This window comes from Oncorhynchus kisutch, unplaced genomic scaffold (genome assembly GCF_002021735.2).
Source record: "Oncorhynchus kisutch isolate 150728-3 unplaced genomic scaffold, Okis_V2 scaffold3069, whole genome shotgun sequence".
Lineage (NCBI taxonomy): Eukaryota > Metazoa > Chordata > Actinopteri > Salmoniformes > Salmonidae > Oncorhynchus > Oncorhynchus kisutch.
The window spans coordinates 682,149-700,803 of NW_022265014.1; the positions used below are offsets into that span (position 1 = coordinate 682,149).

An 18,655-nucleotide genomic window follows, 5' to 3' on the forward strand; every position below is an offset into this window, starting at 1 on the left:
ACCAGGGGTGACTGGGTATAGGAAGAGGGTGAAGCAGACCGTAAGTGGTTTTAGTGGAGGTTGTGTTCCGGGCACAGACCGAGCAGGCTGAGACAATCTCGCGGGCATCTCTCTCTATGGTGGGCCACCAAAAGCACTGACGCAGAAAGGCGAGGGTCCGGTTTATACCAGGTTGACAGGTGAGGTGGGTAGAATGGGCCCACTGAAGAACATCAGAGTGAACAGAATCGGGAACAAATAGAGTCGGGTCAAGCTGGTTCTGCTGAGCTTGGCGGATACAGGACTCAATCTCCCAGGGGACGGTGGAAACAATGCAAGTGGATGGCACAATGGAATCTGGTTCGGAACCAGTGTTGTCAGAGGTGAGCTGGCGGGAGAGGGCGTCAGGCTTGGTATTCCTAGAACCGGGGCGATAAGTAGGTGTGAAATTTAATCTACCGAAGAACAATGCCCATCTGGCTTGCCGGGAGTTCAGACAATTGGTGGTCTGGATGTAAGACAGGTTTTTGTGGTCTGTCCACATGATTAAGAGGAGTGCAGAGCCCTCTAGCCAGTGACACCAAGCCTCAAAAGGCAGCTTAACTGCCAGGAGTTCATGATTACAGATGTCAAAATTCTTCTCTGCAGTTGAGAGCTGGAAAAGAATGCGCACTTTTGAAGCTTCTGATCAGAGGGGGGACGTTGAGACAGAACAGCACCTCCCCTGCGCTGGGTGAGAGAGGTTATATAACCGGCTACAGAGGAGAGGAGCGCTAGAATGGAGGTAGATGTGCAGTCGTACGGCCGATGAGGCGGCAGCAACAGGACGTGGTGCTTGCTGAACACAAGTGCTAGATCGTGACACTCTGGAGGAACTGATGACAGGTCCGGAGGTTCTGGAATGGACTGGGGCACAGACAAGGCAGGGGCAAGGGCGTGGTTACCCTTCCAGCGTTCCAGTCGATCTGAGGGTTGTGCAACTTTAACCATGGATGGCCAAGAACCAGGGAGAGTGAGGACAGTCGATTATGTGGAAAGTGATCCTTTCCTGGTGGTTTCCAGAGAGATGCAGGATGACAGGGACGGTCCTCTCCCAGACACGGGCGAGGACCTGTCCGTTGAGAGCGTTGGCTTCCAGGGGTGAATCGAGTGGAACAGAGTCCAGGCCCAAATGGGTAACAATACCACGGTCCAGGAAACTCGTCGGCGCCTGAGTCGATGAGAGCAGGCAGGGGAGGAACCTGGCTCTGCCACACGAGGGTCGCCATCAAGCAGGGGTCTGGGGGGTCTGGGGGAGAGATGGGCATGCGATTTGGCTCAACGGTAGGTCCCCCACTACTGCCTAGCCACCACTTTTGCTGGACGCAGGGAACAAGTGGAGACAAAGTGACCAACCTGGCCCCAGTATAGGCAGCTTCTAGTGCTGATTCACCGCTGCCTCTCCTCTGGAGAGAGACGAGCCGAGCTGCACGGAGGCAGCCAGTCAGGAAGGAAATCTTAACCCGTTGTGGTATCTTTAACTCTGCATTGTTGGAAAAGGACCCGTCAGTCAGCATTTCACTATTAGCATACACATGTTGTTTACGAAGCAAATTACAAATTATGTTTGATTTTGATTGAAATAGGTGCCGGCAGTCATTTTGGGTGCCTGAACTCTGCAATATGTTCAAGCCAATATTCTGTTAGAGGTTCTGGAAGTCAAGCAGTAGAATATGTGAGGTTCTGGAACTCAGTTCTGGTGTTCTGTCCCTTGTCAAGCTTGTGTGTTGTAACTCAGTTCTGGTGTTCTGTTCCATGTTCCTTGTGTATTTCCCTCACTGATTCAAGCAGAAAATGGACACAAAAGTAGACACAAATGCAACTCTGATAATAATTTGTTCTTCAGTGTCTTGTCAGTGGTGGAAGAGATACTCTGGAGCTGCTGCAGTGTGTCTGGGGCTGCTGTGTGTTCTCCTACTGGCTGGGATCATAGGCCTGTTTCTCTACCGTGAGTTTGATATGTTCTCACGCAAACATTCTTCATCATCAGTGGTGTAATGATCAGGGATAAATTACATTTACATTCCAGTCAATTCCATTCAGAAAGTAAACCAAATTTCAATTCGAAAATTTGGAAATCAACTGGAATTCCTGTGTATTTCCTGATTTGACTGGAATTGAAATGCAAATTGAAATGCAACTGACACCTACAATGGTAAAGACTGATTAACATTTCCACTGTTACCTTGTTCAATGATCTCATTATTTTAGAGAGAAACCAGTTGACCCGTTACAACACCCTGACCAGAGAGAGAGACCAGCTACAGACTAGCAACAATGCCCTGACCAAAGAGAAAGACCAGCTACAGACTAGCAACAACGCCCTGACCAAAGAGAGAGACCAGCTACAGACTAGCAACAACGCCCTGACCAAAGAGAGAGACCAGCTACAGACCAGCGACCACACCCGGACCAAAGAGAGAGACCAGCTACAGACCAGTTACAACACTCTGACCAAAGAGAGAGACCAGCTACAGAAAGAGACAGAACGTCTGAAACAATCTTTAGTTGAGAAAGGTGAGTCAAATTGTCTAATGACTGTTCTGTTTGACAGTCTCTGTATCAGTTCACATGCCACTTATAAACAGAAAATGTAACTTATATTAAATAAAAAATGTGAGAAAAAAATGTATGACTTCCGAACCGTCCGTTAGTTAGTCTTCCTTGAAAGTTTGATTGATACTTAATTCATTCGTATTAAACTAAACTAGACTAAAACATTTTCAACTTATAGTGTGTCCACAAGGATGGAAGAAGATTGGTAGGAGTTGTTACTACGTCTCTACTGAGAAAAAACCCTGGAAGGAGAGCAGACAGGACTGCAGAGATAGAGGAGCACACCTGGTGGTCATCAAGAGCCAGGAACAACAGGTGTGTGTGTGTGTTAAAAAAAAAAAAAATATTTAACCAGGTAGGCTAGTTGAGAACAAGTTCTCATTTGCAACTGCGACCTGGCCAAGATAAAGCATAGCAGTGTGAACAGACAACACAGAGTTACACATGGAGTAAACAATTAACAAGTCAATAGCACAGTAGAAAAAAAAGAAGGGGATTCTATATACATTGTGTGCAAAAGGCATGAGGAGGTAGGCAAATAATTACAATTTTGCAGATTAACACTGGAGTGATAAATGATCAGATGGTCATGTACAGGTAGAGATATTGGTGTGCAAAAGAGCAGAAAAGTAAATAAATAAAAACAGTATGGGGATGAGGTAGGTAAAAATGAGTGGGCTATTTACCGATAGACTATGTACAGCTGCAGCGATCGTTTAGCTGCTCAGATAGCAGATGTTTGAAGTTGGTGAGGGAGATAAAAGTCTCCAACTTCAGCGATTTTTGCAATTCGTTCCAGTCACAGGCAGCAGAGAACTGGAATGAAAGGCGGCCAAATGAGGTGTTGGCTTTAGGGATGATCAGTGAGATACACCTGCTGGAGCGCGTGCTACGGATGGGTGTTGCCATCGTGACCAGTGAACTGAGATAAGGCGGAGCTTTACCTAGCATGGACTTGTAGATGACCTGGAGCCAGTGGGTCTGGCGACGAATATGTAGCGAGGGCCAGCCGACTAGAGCATACAAGTCGCAGTGGTGGGTGGTATAAGGTGCTTTAGTGACAAAACGGATGGCATTGTGATAAACTGCATCCAGTTTGCTGAGTAGAGTGTTGGAAGCAATTTTGTAGATGACATCGCCGAAGTCGAGGATCGGTAGGATAGTCAGTTTTACTAGGGCAAGTTTGGCGGCGTGAGTGAAGGAGGCTTTGTTGCGGAATAGAAAGCCGACTCTTGATTTGATTTTCGATTGGAGATGTTTGATATGAGTCTGGAAGGAGAGTTTCAAATCAAATCCAATTTATTTATATAGCCCTTCGTACATCAGCTGATATCTCAAAGTGCTGTACAGAAACCCAGCCTAAAACCCCAAACAGCAAGCAATGCAGGTGTAGAAGCACGGTGGCTAGGAAAAACTCCCTAGAAAGGCCAAAACCTAGGAAGAAACCTAGAGAGGAACCAGGCTATGTTGGGTGGCCAGTCCTCTTCTGGCTGTGCCGGGTGGAGATTATAACAGAACATGGCCAAGATGTTCAAATGTTCATAAATGACCAGCATGGTCGAATAATAATAAGGCAGAACAGTTGAAACTGGAGCAGTAGCACGGTCAGATGGACTGGGGACAGCAAGGAGTCATCATGTCAGGTAGTCCTGGGGCATGGTCCTAGGGCTCAGGTCCTCCGAGAGAGAGAAAGAAAGAGAGAAGGAGAGAATTAGAGAACGCACACTTAGATTCACACAGGACACCGAATAGGACAGGAGAAGTACTCCAGATATAACAAACTGACCCCAGTCCCCCGACACATAAACTACTGCAGCATAAATACTGGAGGCTGAGACAGGAGGGGTCAGGAGACCCCATCCGAGGACACCCCCGGACAGGGCCAAACAGGAAGGATATAACCCCACCCACTTTGCCAAAGCACAGCCCCCACACCACTAGAGGGATATCTTCAACCACCAACTTACCATCCTGAGACAAGGCTGAGTATAGCCCACAAAGATCTCTGCCATGGCACAACCTAAGGGGGGGCGCCAACCCAGACAGGATGACCACATCAGTGAATCAACCCACTCAAGTGACGCACCCCTTCCAGGGATGGCATGAGAGAGCCCCAGTAAGCCAGTGACTCAGCCCCTGTAATAGGGTTAGAGGCAGAGAATCCCAGTGGAAAGAGGGGAACCGGCCAGGCAGAGACAGCAAGGGCGGTTCGTTGCTCCAGAGCCTTTCCGTTCACCTTCCCACTCCTGGGCCAGACTACACTCAATCATATGACCCACTGAAGAGATGAGTCTTCAGTAAAGACTTAAAGGTTGAGTTTGCGTTTGAGTTTGCGTCTCTGACATGGGTAGGCAGACCGTTCCATAAAAATGGAGCTCTATAGGAGAAAGCCCTGCCTCCAGCTGTTTGCTTAGAAATTCTAGGGACAATTAGGAGGCCAGCGTCTTGTGACCGTAGCGTACGTGTAGTTTACAGTCTAGCCAGACACCTAGGTACTTATAGATGTCCACATATTCAAGGTCGGAACCATCCAGGGTGGTGATGCTGGTCAGGCGTGCGGGTGCAGGCAGTGAACGGTTGAAAAGCATGCATTTGGTTTTACTAGCTTTTTAGAGCAGTTGGAGGCCACGGAAGGAGTGTTGTATGGCATTGAAGCTCGTTTGGAGGTTAGATAGCACAGTGTCCAAGGACGGGCCGGAAGTATATAGAATGGTGTCGTCTGCTTAGAGGTGGATCAGGGAATCGCCCGCAGCAAGAGCAACATCATTGATATATACAGAGAAAAGAGTCGGCCCGAGAATTGAACCCTGTGGCACCCCCATAGAGACTGCCAGAGGACCGGACAGCATACCCTCCGATTTGACACACTGAACTCTGTCTGCAAAGTCATTGGTGAACCAGGCAAGGCAGTCATCCGAAAAACCGAGGCTACTGTGTGTGTGAGTGTGAGTGTGAGTGTGAGTGTGAGTGTGAGTGTGAGTGTGAGAGAGAGAGAGAGAGAGAGAGAGAGAGAGATTAAGCCAAACCCTCTTCAACATATATATCATTGAATTGGCACTAGAACAGTCTGCAGAACTGAGAGAGAGACATAGACAGACGGACGTCTCTGTCTGTCTGTCTGTCTGTCCGTCCGTCCGTCCGTCTGTCTGTCTATGTCTCTCTCTCTCAGACAGACAGACAGACAGATTGAGAGATGGGGAGGGAGAAAGAAAGTGAGAGAGATGGGGAGGGAGAAAGAGAGAGATGAGTAGAGAGAGAGAAATTTGGAACTCACTAAACAAACAACAAAACAAGGAGATATCTATCCATAATGTAGATGTCTGAGTAAACCACTTCTCCAATCTGTTTGGCTATATAACGAAGAACAAACAGCAAAAACACATACATGATCAAAAACAAATCTTAGAATCAACTATTAAAGACTTCCAGATCCCACTGGACTCAACAATTACATTGAATGAACTACAGGACAAAATACAAACCCTCCAACACAAAAGGGCCTGTGGTGTTGATAATATCCTCAATGAAATTATTAAACAGACAGACCACAAATTTGGTTTTACCTTACTTATTTATTTGGTTTTTAATTTAATTTACTTAAATTCTTTAACATCATCCTCAGCTCTGTAATCTTCCCCAATATTTGGAAAAAAGGAATGACCCAATTAACAAAAGTGGAGACAAATTTGACCCCAACTATAACAGCAACCTTGGGAAAATCCTCTGCATTGTCATTAATAGCAGACTGGTTCACTTCCTCAATGAAAACAATGTACTGAGCAAATTTCAAATTGCCTTTTTACCAAATTACCGCATGACAGAACACATATACACCCTGCACACCTTAAATAACAAACAAACTAATCAAAACTAAGTCCTCTCATGCTTTGTTGATTTCAGAAAAAGCTTTTGACTCAATTTGACATGAGGGTATACAAATTGAGGAAAGTGGTGTTTGGGGAAAAACATACAACATTATAAAATCCATGTACACAATCAACAAGTTTGTTGATAAAATTGGTTAAAAAAAACACACATTTCTTCCTCAGGGCCGTGGGGTGAGACAGGGATGCAGGTTAAGCCCCACCCTCTTCAATATATATATCAACTAATTGGCGATGGCACGAGAACAGTCTGCAGCACCCGGCCTCACCCTACTAGAATCTGAAGTCAAATGTCTACTGTTTGCTGATGATCTGGAGCTTCTGTCACCAATATATAATTTAATTTTAATATATAAAAGAATAATTTTGCACGCCCAATTTTTTCAGTTTTTGATTTGTTAAAAAAGTAATATCCAATAAATGTCGTTCCACTTCATGATTGTGTCCCACTTGTTGTTGATTCTTCACAAAAAAATACAGTTTTATATCTTTATGTTTGAAGCCTGAAATGTGGCAAAAGGTCGCAAAGTTCAAGGGGGCCGAATACTTTCGCAAGGCACTGTAGATCATCTGCACAGATTCTGTCAAACCTGGGCCCTTTATTTCACTTTTGTTTATGATCTATTTCATTTGCTTTGGCAATGTTAGCATATGTTTCCCATGCCAATAAAGCCTTTAAATTGAAATTGAATTGAAATTTGTGGAGAGGGAAAGAGGGAGATAGAAAGCAGTAATGGCTATGTTTTAACAATGTTGTCTCTCTCCTACAACTACAGACATTAGTCAATTTGTTATGTGGAGTAAAGAACTATGTCTGGATTGGTCTGACTGACTCTGTTTCTGAGGGGACCTGGAAATGGGTGGACGACACACCACTGACCACAAAGTAAGACATTAATGAATTCTGTGTCACTATGACATCACTGTCTTGAGAAGTAGGTTCAGAATGGACAGCCTGATTCTGTGTTGTTTCTCCTACAGGTATTGGAACAGTGGACAGTCTGACCTATGTGTTGTTTCTCCTAGAGGTATTGGAACAGTGGACAGCCAGATTCTATATGTTGTTTCTTCTTCAGGTTTTGGAACAGTGGTCAGCCTGAGTCTATATGTTGTTTCTTCTTCAGGTATTGGAACAGTGGTCAGCCTGATTCTATATGTTGTTTCTTCTTCAGGTATTGGAACAGTGGTCAGCCTGATTCTATATGTTGTTTCTTCTTCAGGTATTGGAACAGTGGACAGCCTGATTCTGTGTTGTTTCTTCTACTTGTATTGGAACAGTGGACAGCCTGATTCTATGTGTTGTTTCTCCTACAGTTATTGGAACAGTGGACAGCCTGATTCTATGTGTTGTTTCTCCTACAGTTATTGGAACAGTGGACAGACAGATTCTATGTGTTGTTTCTTCAACAGGTATTGGAACAGTGGACAGTCTGATTCTATGTGTTGTTTCTTCAACAGGTATTGGAACAGTGGACAGTCTGATTCTATATGTTGTTTCTTCTACAGGTATTGGAACAGTGGACAGTCTGATTCTATATGTTGTTTCTTCTACAGGTATTGGAACAGTGGACAGCCTAACGGTGATGTAGCTGAGAACTGTGGGTATTTCTACTCCAGGTCATCAGACACAGGAGCTTGGTGGGATTATGACTGTTCCTATGAATACCGATGGATCTGTGAGAAATAGGATTCTATCCTCTGTACTCTCTGTACTGCTAAACAGGATTATTAAGTATTATAACTGTTTTCTGTTTCAATTTACCTTATCAAGTAAATAAATAAAACATATAACAAGACAAATGTAGATTATATATATATATAATACAATAAAAAAAAAAAATGCAACAACCTGATAACAGACTGTTTTCTGTGGTTGTGGAAATTCACCACTAAGGACTTGTCCTCCCCTCCGGAGTACGACGACGCCAGATTACTCCGGTCCTGGGAGTTACGCATACCTGGCACTCATTATTAACCTGTGTTTCACACCTGGCACTCGTTATTAACCTGTGTTTCACACCTGGCACTCGTTATTAACCTGTGTTTCACACCTGGCTCTTGTTATTAACCTGTGTTTCACACCTGGAACTCGTTATTAACCTGTGTTTCACACCTGGAACTCGTTATTAAACTGTGTTTCACACCTGGCACTCGTTATTAACCTGTGTTTCACACCTGGCACTCATTTTTAACCTGTGTTTCACACCTGGTACTCGTTATGTACCTGTGTTTCACACCTGGCACTCATTATTAACCTGTGTTTCACACCTGGCACTCATTATTAACCTGTGTTTCACACCTGGACACCATTCCCTGCATCATTTCCTCCCCTTTATATGTCTCCCAGGGTCACTCACCAGTTGGTATTGATCTTGTGTGTCGGCGTTCTGCATTATGTTATTATTGTTGTGTTCTTGGTTTTGTTGTTTTATTAAAATATTTCACCTGCTTCCGACTCACCGCCCCGTCATTACAGGAAACTAATCTGTTTTTATTATCACAGCTAGTCGAGAAGATGGAGTCTAGAAGGACTGTTCTCTCTACTGTATAATAGTTGACCTAACATGGAGTCTAGAAGGACTGTTCTCTACTGTATAATAGTTGTCCTAGAAGTCCTAGAAGGACTGTTCTGTGGTACAGTTTTCTTCTGTACCACAGAAAGCACTGAGCTAGTCTGAAGGACTGTTCTCTACTGTATAATAGTTGATCTAACATGGAGTCTAGAAGGACTGTTCTCTACTGTATAATAGTTGATCTAACATGGAGTCTAGAAGGACTGTTCTCTACTGTATAATAGTTGATCTAACATGGAGTCTAGAAGGACTGTTCTCTACTGTATAATAGTTGATCTAACATGGAGTCTAGAAGAACTGTTCTCTACTATATAATAGTTGATCTAACATGGAGTCTAGAAGAACTGTTCTCTACTGTATAATAGTTGATCTAACATGGAGTCTAGAAGGACTGTTCTCTACTATATAATAGTTGATCTAACATGGAGTCTAGAAGGACTGTTGTCTTCTGTACCACAGAAAGCACTGAGCAAGTCTGAAGGACTGTTTTCTTCTGTACCACAGAAAGCACTGAGCTAGTCTGAAGGAATGTTGTCTTCTGTACCACAGGAAGCACTGAGCTCGTCTGAAATAGAAGGACTGTTCTCTACTATATAATAGTTGATCTAACATGGAGTCTAGAAGGACTGTTGTCTTCTGTACCACAGAAAGCACTGAGCTAGTCTGAAGGACTGTTGTCTTCTGTACCACAGGAAGCACTGAGCAAGTCTGAAGGACTGTTGTCTTCTGTACCACAGGAAGCACTGAGCTCGTCTGAAATACCTAAATTGTGGAGCTGCTTTTCTCCACAAAGAGACCATGTTTGCATGTGGATTTATAAACTTAATATATTAACAAACTATGTGACATGAGGTAATGCAAAAATAACATGCGAAAAAGGCAATATTTTTTTACAAATAAATGATTATTATATATTTGTTTTAGCTAAACTGTTGAGTCCCTGAATGACAGGTTGTCACTACTCTGGATTCATCCATTTCATTTTACTCCTGAGACTATTTCACTCTCTTTCTTGAGCCTGTCGTTTTTTCCATTAACGCTACGACCATGAACATTTTTGTAAAGACCAGTCAAAGGCTACGTTTTAGTCTGGGATTTAAACGCAACGTCTCGGTTTTTGGGGGAATTGAAAAAAAAGTTACAATTTAATACGACTGAAAAGTTTACAAACTAGATGAGCTGAAATAAAATCAACATATGACAATGAATAGTCAGATGATACGTCTCATCTCGAAAACAATGTACAGTATGTTTAGATGGGTGTAATCTAGAGCCAGGCTTGTTGATTTGTAATCTCAGGATATCCTGCTATTGAGGGAGTTCTATTACGCTGACCTGGGTTGAACTGGACAATGGGCCGTCACGTCATCTTGCGACAGCGGAGAGGGAGGAGCGCTTTATCTCAAATCAAACAGTAATCTGCACCCCTCGGTCAAGGCATCGTCAAGAAACATAGAAACAACATCTGTTTTCCGTGAAATAAATGTTTTAAATTTCAAACTAGATTTCATTGGGAAGGCAGTTAAATACTTTATATGTGAAAACATAAGACTGTAAATAGGGAAGACAGAGCAAGTGTTTGATGGTTTGAGCCCTGGTCTAACCTTTATGTTAATGTATTCATATATGCAAATACACCAGGTGTATTTATGCAAATTGGGCACCTATTTTCTTTATAAAAAAAATAAATACTATATATCTGATACAATAACAAAATGAATAAATGAGTGTTATCATTCTTACAATAATTTTGGGGGATATTGTCCAATAAATGTAAAACCTGAATTCACACAAATCTCAACTCCATTAATTATTTGTTTGTTCCAGTAAAATATTGTATGTGCTATAATTCAGTAAATATCTGATGGATTATAAAAATGATAAACGTTTGGAGTATCTTCCTCCACTGTGAGGAGGCCTGCGTCTTGTGACTGTAGAATCACACACAGGACTCCTCAGACACACCCCTTATTACTGGTGAAGGGAGGAATTACACACAGGACTCCTCAGACACACCCCTTATTACTGGTGAAGGGAGGAATTACACACAGGACTCCTCAGACACACCCCTTATTACTGGTGAAGAGAGGAATTACACACAGGACTCCTCAGACACACCCCTTATTACTGGTGAAGGGAGGAATTACACACAGGACTCCTCAAACACGCCCCGAGAGGTGAAGTGCTCTAATCTGAGCCAGATGCAAATCTTATGCAGTCTTATGCAAATTATCAACATGTAATTTACAGTAAGTCATTTGTCTTTTTTCCAGTAAGAAGCATGTGACACGAAGACTCTCACACAGAGCTGTTGTCACACACTTTCACACTTCTGTACTTAGTGACACCATACTGTTCTCTGATAAACAGAAAGTTGGTTGAAATTGTGCAATGCATTTCGTGTCTCTCCACTTTTTTTGATGTAGATAGAGGATGAGGAAGAGGGAAGGAGAAGATGTGAGAGTAATTGTAGACCATAGGCTCTCTCTGAAAAAAGATAGAGACATCTCTGAATAACTATTATCTCTGGTGTTCATGTCATACAGTAGACAGTAAATAGAGATCTCAGGCCCTCTCTGAGAAACATAGAGACATCTCTGAGTAACTATTATCTCTGGTGTCCATGTCACAAATTGAGACAACAGTTATTCTTTTTGAGTTCACCGTCTTGCATTGAGCTATATACTGTTCATCCTGCTACTGTTTTAAACATCATATCAGAGTCTCAGATTAAACCACTGCTTAAAATATAACAGGAAGTGGACCGACTGAGTTTCAAATGGTGTGAATGACATCATCACTGAAAACCCTCTGAGACAGATGCAGACATATTGTACATTCTGATACATATCTCTGAGTAACTCTTCTCACTGAGACAGCAGAGATGAAAATAACTGTTCATGACCATCGATGGTGTGCGAGGTGAAATGTGTTAAACTACTAAGAGTACGAAACCTCTGCTGTTTAGGTCCTGCAGCTATCAGGTTGTTGCAGTGCGAAGAGTTAGACTAGACTTCTCTGCTGTTTAGGTCCTGCAGCTATCAGATTGTAGCAGTATGAAGAGTTAGACTAGACTTATCTGCTGTTTAGGTCCTGCAGCTATCAGATTGTAGCAGTGTGAAGAGTTAGACTAGACTTATCTGCTGTGTGTGGAGACAGTGTGGGAGGAGAGAGTGGGAGTTACAATGAGAGACACAGCGAGGCACATATGGAAGGAGAGAGATGAAGAGAGACAGATAAAATAGATGTGACCTTAGACATTTTGAACCCCCTGCCCCCCCCCCCCCCCCCCCCGGAAGAGAAGAGGTGTGAATAACTATTATCTCTGGTGTCAATGTCACACAGGACACAGTTTATTAAACATGGCCATTGATGGCCGACGACAGAGTGCATAATGCAGCATTTCAACATTTCAATGCATTTGTCTTCACCGTGGTAAACTAAACTAATGTAAACTATATATACAACTAATCTACACTGTAAACTAAACTAATGTAAACTAAATACACAAACTAATCTACACTGTGGTAAACTAAACTAATGTAAACTAAATACACAAACTCATCTACACTGTTGTAAACTAAACTAATATAAACTAAATACACAAACTAATCTACACTGTAAACTCACATTCGTTTGTAGAGACGGACCAAGGGGCAGCGGAGATTTGAGTTCCATGTAATTTATTTAAAGTGAAACTTAAAGAACTAAACATTAAACAATAAACAAACAACTAACTCAAAACAATATCCCATAACACACAGGTGGAAAAAAGGCTACCTAAATATGATCCCCAATTAGAGACATCGATTACCAGCTGCCTCTATTTGGGAATCATACCAATCACCAATATCGAAATAATAACCCAGAACCCCATAAAGAAAGTACTAACTAGAACAACCCCCAGTCACGCCCTGACCTACTACACCATAGAGAGATATAATGTCTCTCTTTGGTCAGGGCGTGACACTAAACTAATAGAAACTAAATAACAAACGAATCTTCACTGTGAGTAACAAACATGGTTTTGTTAGTGGCATACTATTGGTTAGACAGTTTCCCCTTTAATGAGGTTGACAGTTAATAACCTCTCGCCGCTCAGATCCCTTTAAGCGGGATCATTTTTGTCTACATCCGGTGAATTGCAGAGCGCCAAATTCAAATTAAATGACTAAAAATAAAAAAAAGTACAAGTACATCACATTCTAGCACACTACATAGTACACTACGACAGGGTCTTCCTGTCAGACATGATCATGAAAAAAAATAATTAATTTTCATCAAGTCACAAGTGCAATACACCAAAACACAGCTTAACTTGTTGTTATTCCATGCCTGTCAGATTTCTAAAAGGCTTTATGGTGAAAGCAAACCATGCAATTATGTGAGGACAGCTCTCAGCAGACAAAACATTGCAAACAGCTAGCAGCAAAGTAGATTGGTAAATTAATCGCTTACCTTTGATGATCTTCGTATGTTTGCACTCACGAGACCCCCAGTTATACAACAAATGTTTGTCTTGTTCCATAAAGATTCTCTTTATATCCAAAAACCTCCATTTGGTTTGCGCATTTTGTTGAGTAATCCACAGGCTCGGGCAGGTCACGAAGGGCAGACGAAAATTCCAAATAGTATCTGTAAAGTTCGTAGAAACATGTCAAACGTTTTTTTTTATATCAATCCTCAGGTTGTTTTTACAATAAATAATAAATCATATTTCAATAGAATATTTCAATAGAAGAAGAGAAAGAAAAGGTCTCGCTCCCGGCGTACGCACATGCACAAATCTGAGGACATCTGGCTATCCACTGATGCGATGTGTTCATTCTCGCTCATTTTTCAGAATAAAAGCCTGAAACTATGTCTAAAGACTGTTCACACCTTGTGGAAGCCACAGGGAAAGGATTCTGGTTGATATCCCTTTAAATGGAGGATGGTCTTGCAATGGAAAAGAGTAGTTCAGAAAAACATCACCTTCTGGTTTGATTTTCCTCGCATTTTCGCCTGCCATATCAGTTCTGTTATACTCACAGACAATATTTTGACAGTTTTGGAAACTTTAGAGTGTTTTCTATCCCAATCCGACAATTATATGCATATTCTAGCTTCTGGGCCTGAGAAATAGGCAGTTCACTTTTTCATCCAAACATCAAAATACTGCCCCCTAGCCTAAAGAGGTTTTAAAACTGTCCCTGACATTAGACTGAGCCACACAGAGGCTCCAGCGGTGCAGTGAACAGACACAAACCTACATCTGAGATAACAGCAGAAGTTACAACAGTGGAAGTTACAGTAGTAGAAGTTACTTCATTTGAGCACAGCTGTGTAAAGATGTCAGAGGCAACCAATAAAAACAGAGATGGATTGAAAGGGAAAAAACAAATGAGACTATGAATATTGATGATCATATACCGATCAACGAAAGACCCATCATGCCCTGCAAGAAGGATGGAGCTGGTGATCAACATTCAGGTAACAGTTTATCCTGGTGTAGTGCTCAACACGGACACACACACACACACACACACACACACACACACACACACACACACACACACACACACACACACACACACACACACACACACACACACACACACACACACACACACACACACACACTCCCTGTACATAGCTACCTCTATTACCTCATACCCCTTCACATCAGCTTGGTTCTGGTACTCCCTGTACATAGCTACCTCAATTACCTCATACCCCTTCACATCAGCTTGGTACGGGTACTCCCTGTAAATAGCTACCTCTATTACCTCGTACCCCTTCACATCAGCTTGGTACTGGTACTCCCTGTACATAGCTACCTCTATTACCTCGTACCCCTTCACATCAGCTTGGTACTGGTACTCCCTGTACATAGCTACCTCAATTACCTCATACCCCTTCACATCAGCTTGGTACGGGTACTCCCTGTAAATAGCTACCTCTATTACCTCGTACCCCTTCACATCGGCTTGGATCTGGTACTCCCTGTACATACAGTGCATTCTGAAAGAATTCGCACCCCTTGTCTCATCCTTATTCTCAAATTGTTTTTTTTATATCCTCATCAATCTACACACAATACCCCATAATGACACCAAACACCTCTCAGGGCCCTACAGAATTTGTCCTTGGAGCCCCGAGAAAGGACTGTGTTGAGGTACAGAACTGGGGAAGGGTACCCAAACATTTCTGCAGCATTGAAGCCCCGAAGAGCACAGTGGCCTCCATCATTTTTAAATTCGAGAATTTTGGAAGCAGCAAGACTCTTCCTAGACCTGGCAGCCCGGTGAAACTGAGCAATCGGGGGAGAAGGGCCTTGGTCAGGGAGGTGACCAACAACAAGATGGTCACCCTGACAGAGCTCCAGAATTCCTCCATGGAGAAGGGAGAACCTTCCAGAAGGACAACTATCTATGCAGCATTCCACCAATCAGGACTTTATGGTAGAGTGGCCAGACGGAAGCCACTCCTCAATAAAAGACACATTTTTTATTTATTTTATTTTATTTCACCTTTATTTAACAAGGTAGGTTAGAAAACAAGTTCTCATATACAACTGAGACCTGGCCAAGATAAAGCAAAGCAGTTCGACACATACAACAACAGTTGTATGGAGTAAACAAACATACAGTCAATAATACAGTAGAAAAACACGTCTATATACAGTGTGTGCAAATGAGGTAAGATAAGGCAGGTAAGACAATAAATAGGTCATGGTGGCGAAGTAATTACAATGCAGCAATTAAACACTGGAATGGTAGAGGTGCAGAAGAAGAATGTGCAAAGTAGAAATACTGGGGTGCAAAAAGAGCAAGATAAATACATAAATAAATACAGTAGGGGATGAGGTAGTTGGTTGGGCTATTTACAGATGGGCTATCTACAGGTGCAGTTATCTGTGAGCTGCTCTGACAGCTGGTGCTTAGAGCTAGTGAGGGAGGTAAGAGTCTCCAGTTTCAGTGATTTTTGTAGTTTGTTCCAGTCATTGGCAGCAGAGAACTGGAAGGAATGGCGGCCAAAGGAGGAATTGGATTTGGGGATGACCAGTGAGATGTACCTGCTGAAACGAGTGCTACGGGTGGGTGCTGCAATGGTGACCAGCGAGCTGAGATAAGGCAGGGCTTTACGTAGCAGGGTCTTGTAGATGACCTGGAGCCAGTGGGTATGGCGACGAGTATGAAGTGAGGGCCAGCCAACGAGTGCGTACAGGTCACAGTTGTGGGTAGTATATGGGGCTTTGGTGACAAAACGGATTGCACTGTGATAGACTGCATCCAATTTGTTGAGTAGGGTATTGGAGGCTATTTAAATGACATCGCCAAAGTCAAGGATCGGTAGGATGGTCAGTTTTACGAGGGTACGTTTGGCAGCATGAGTGAAGGATGCTTTGTTGCAAAATAGGAATAGGAAGCCAATTCTAGATTTAATTTTGGAATGGAGATGTTTGATGTGAGTCTGGATGGGGAGTTTACAGTCTAACCAGACACCTAGGTATTTGTAGTTGTCCACATATTCTAAGTCAGAACCGTTCAGAGTCGTGATGCTGGAAGGGCGGGCAGGTGCGGGCAGCGATCAGTTGCCGGGGTGGCAGGGTAGCCTAGTGGTTAGAGTGTAGAGGCGGCAGGGTAGCCTAGTGGTTAGAGTGTTGGACTAGTAACCAGAAGGTTGGAAGTTCAAACCCTCGAGCTGACAAGGTACAAATCTGTCGTTCTGCCCCTGAACAGGCAGTTAACCCACTGTTCCTAGGCCGTCATTGAAAATAAGAATTTGTTCTTAACTGGCTTGCCTAGTTAAATAAAGGTAAAAAAGAGCATGCATTTAGTTTTACTTGCATTTAAGAGCAGTTGCAGGTCACGGAAGGAGATTTGTATGGCATTGAAGCTCGTCTGGAGGTTAGTTAACACAGTGTCCAAAGAAGGGCCAGAAGTATACAGAATCGTGTCGTCTGCGTAGAGGTGGATCAGAGACTCACCATTAGCAAGAGCGACATCATTGATGTATACAGAGAAGAGTGACGGCCCGAGAATTGAACCCTGTGGCACCCCCATAGAGACTGCCAGGCGGGGGGACAACAAGCCCTCCGATTTGACATTGAACTCAATTGGAGAAGTAGTTGGTACACTAGGCGAGTCAATCATTTGAGAAACCAAGGCTGTTGAGTCTGCCGATAAGGATGTGGTGATTGACAGAGTCGAAAGCCTTGGCCAGGTCAATAAATACGGCTGCACAGAATTGTCTCTTATCGATGGTGGTTATGATATCGTTTAGGACCTTGAGAGTGGCTGAGGTTCACCCATGACCAGCTCTGAAACTAGATTGCATAGTAGAGAAGGTACGGTGGGATTTGAAATGGTTGGAAATCGGTTTGTTAACTTGGCTTTCGAAGACCTTAGAAAGGCAGGGTAGGATAGATATTGGTCTGTTGCAGTTTGGGTCTAGAGTGTCTCCCCTTTGAAGAGGGCGATGACTGCAGTACGCTTTCTTATTGCTTCAACTGCTGATTGCACCTTTACTGTCAACCACCAGTAATACATGAATTATGCCACTTGTTTTGACAGCTTGATGCCTCAATGTGTTACTCAACTGTGTTTCAAAAGAGGACATCAGCCAGAACAACCACAGGGAGAGAGTTCCTGTTCAAGTATTGCAATCATATCCCGTAGCCAGAACTGTTACCACATCTACAGAGACCAAAAGCATCAAGTTGAAGACGTACTGTACCATGTCAGAGTTGTCTACCTTCAATCCAATACACGTTATGGGAGCTCAATGACATTATTTTCAGTGGGTAGTTCTTAAAAGTGTATATGATATGCTGCTCTCCGGATCAAAGGAGGAAAACAATGGGATACAACATGTGTAAGTACATGGTCACATAGTGGTGGTTAGTGTCGTACTATTGGTTAGAAAATAAGTACATGGTCACATGGTGATGGTTAGTGTCGTACTATTGGTTAGACAGTTTCCCCTTTAATGAGGTTGACTGTTAAAACTGTCTCTGACATTAGACTGAGTCACACAGAGACTCCAGCTGTGCAGCGAACAGACACAAACCTACAACTGAGATAACAGCAGACTTTACAACAGTAGAAGATACAACAGTAGAAGATACAACAGTAGAAGATACAACAGTAGAAGATACAACAGTAGAAGATACAACAGCAGACTTTACAACAGTAGAAGATACAACAGTAGAAGATACAACAGTAGAAGATACAACAGTAGAAGATACAACAGTAGAAGATACAACAGTAGAAGATACAACAGTAGAAGTTACAACAGTAGAAGATACAACAGTAGAAGTTACAACAGTAGAAGATACAACAGTAGAAGTTACAACAGTAGAAGATACAACAGTAGAAGATACAACAGTAGAAGATACAACAGTAGAAGTTACAACAGCAGAAGATACAACAGTAGAAGATACAACAGTAGAAGATACAACAGCAGACTTTACAACAGTAGAAGATACAACAGTAGAAGATACAACAGTAGAAGATACAACAGTAGAAGATACAACAGTAGAAGATACAACAGTAGAAGTTACAACAGTAGAAGATACAACAGTAGAAGTTACAACAGTAGAAGATACAACAGTAGAAGTTACAACAGTAGAAGATACAA

General features: G+C 42.7%; 1 protein-coding gene across 3 annotated transcripts in view; it reads left to right on the forward strand.

The window, feature by feature from the left end:
* Positions 1-8,907, forward strand: part of LOC109877105 (CD209 antigen-like protein C) — a 41,508-nt gene extending 32,601 nt beyond the window's left edge. For all 3 annotated transcript variants that reach the window (XR_004208912.1, XR_004208913.1, XM_031820145.1), the window contains 5 exons: positions 1,865-1,966; positions 2,230-2,535; positions 2,753-2,889; positions 7,235-7,344; positions 8,013-8,907. Coding sequence is in view for 1 of the 3 variants with exons in the window: in XM_031820145.1 (XP_031676005.1) it covers positions 1,865-1,966; positions 2,230-2,535; positions 2,753-2,889; positions 7,235-7,344; positions 8,013-8,145 (788 nt within the window). In the remaining 2 variants the exon portion in view is untranslated. The remainder of the gene's footprint in view (positions 1-1,864; positions 1,967-2,229; positions 2,536-2,752; positions 2,890-7,234; positions 7,345-8,012) is intronic.
* Positions 8,908-18,655: the final 9,748 nt, after the last annotated feature.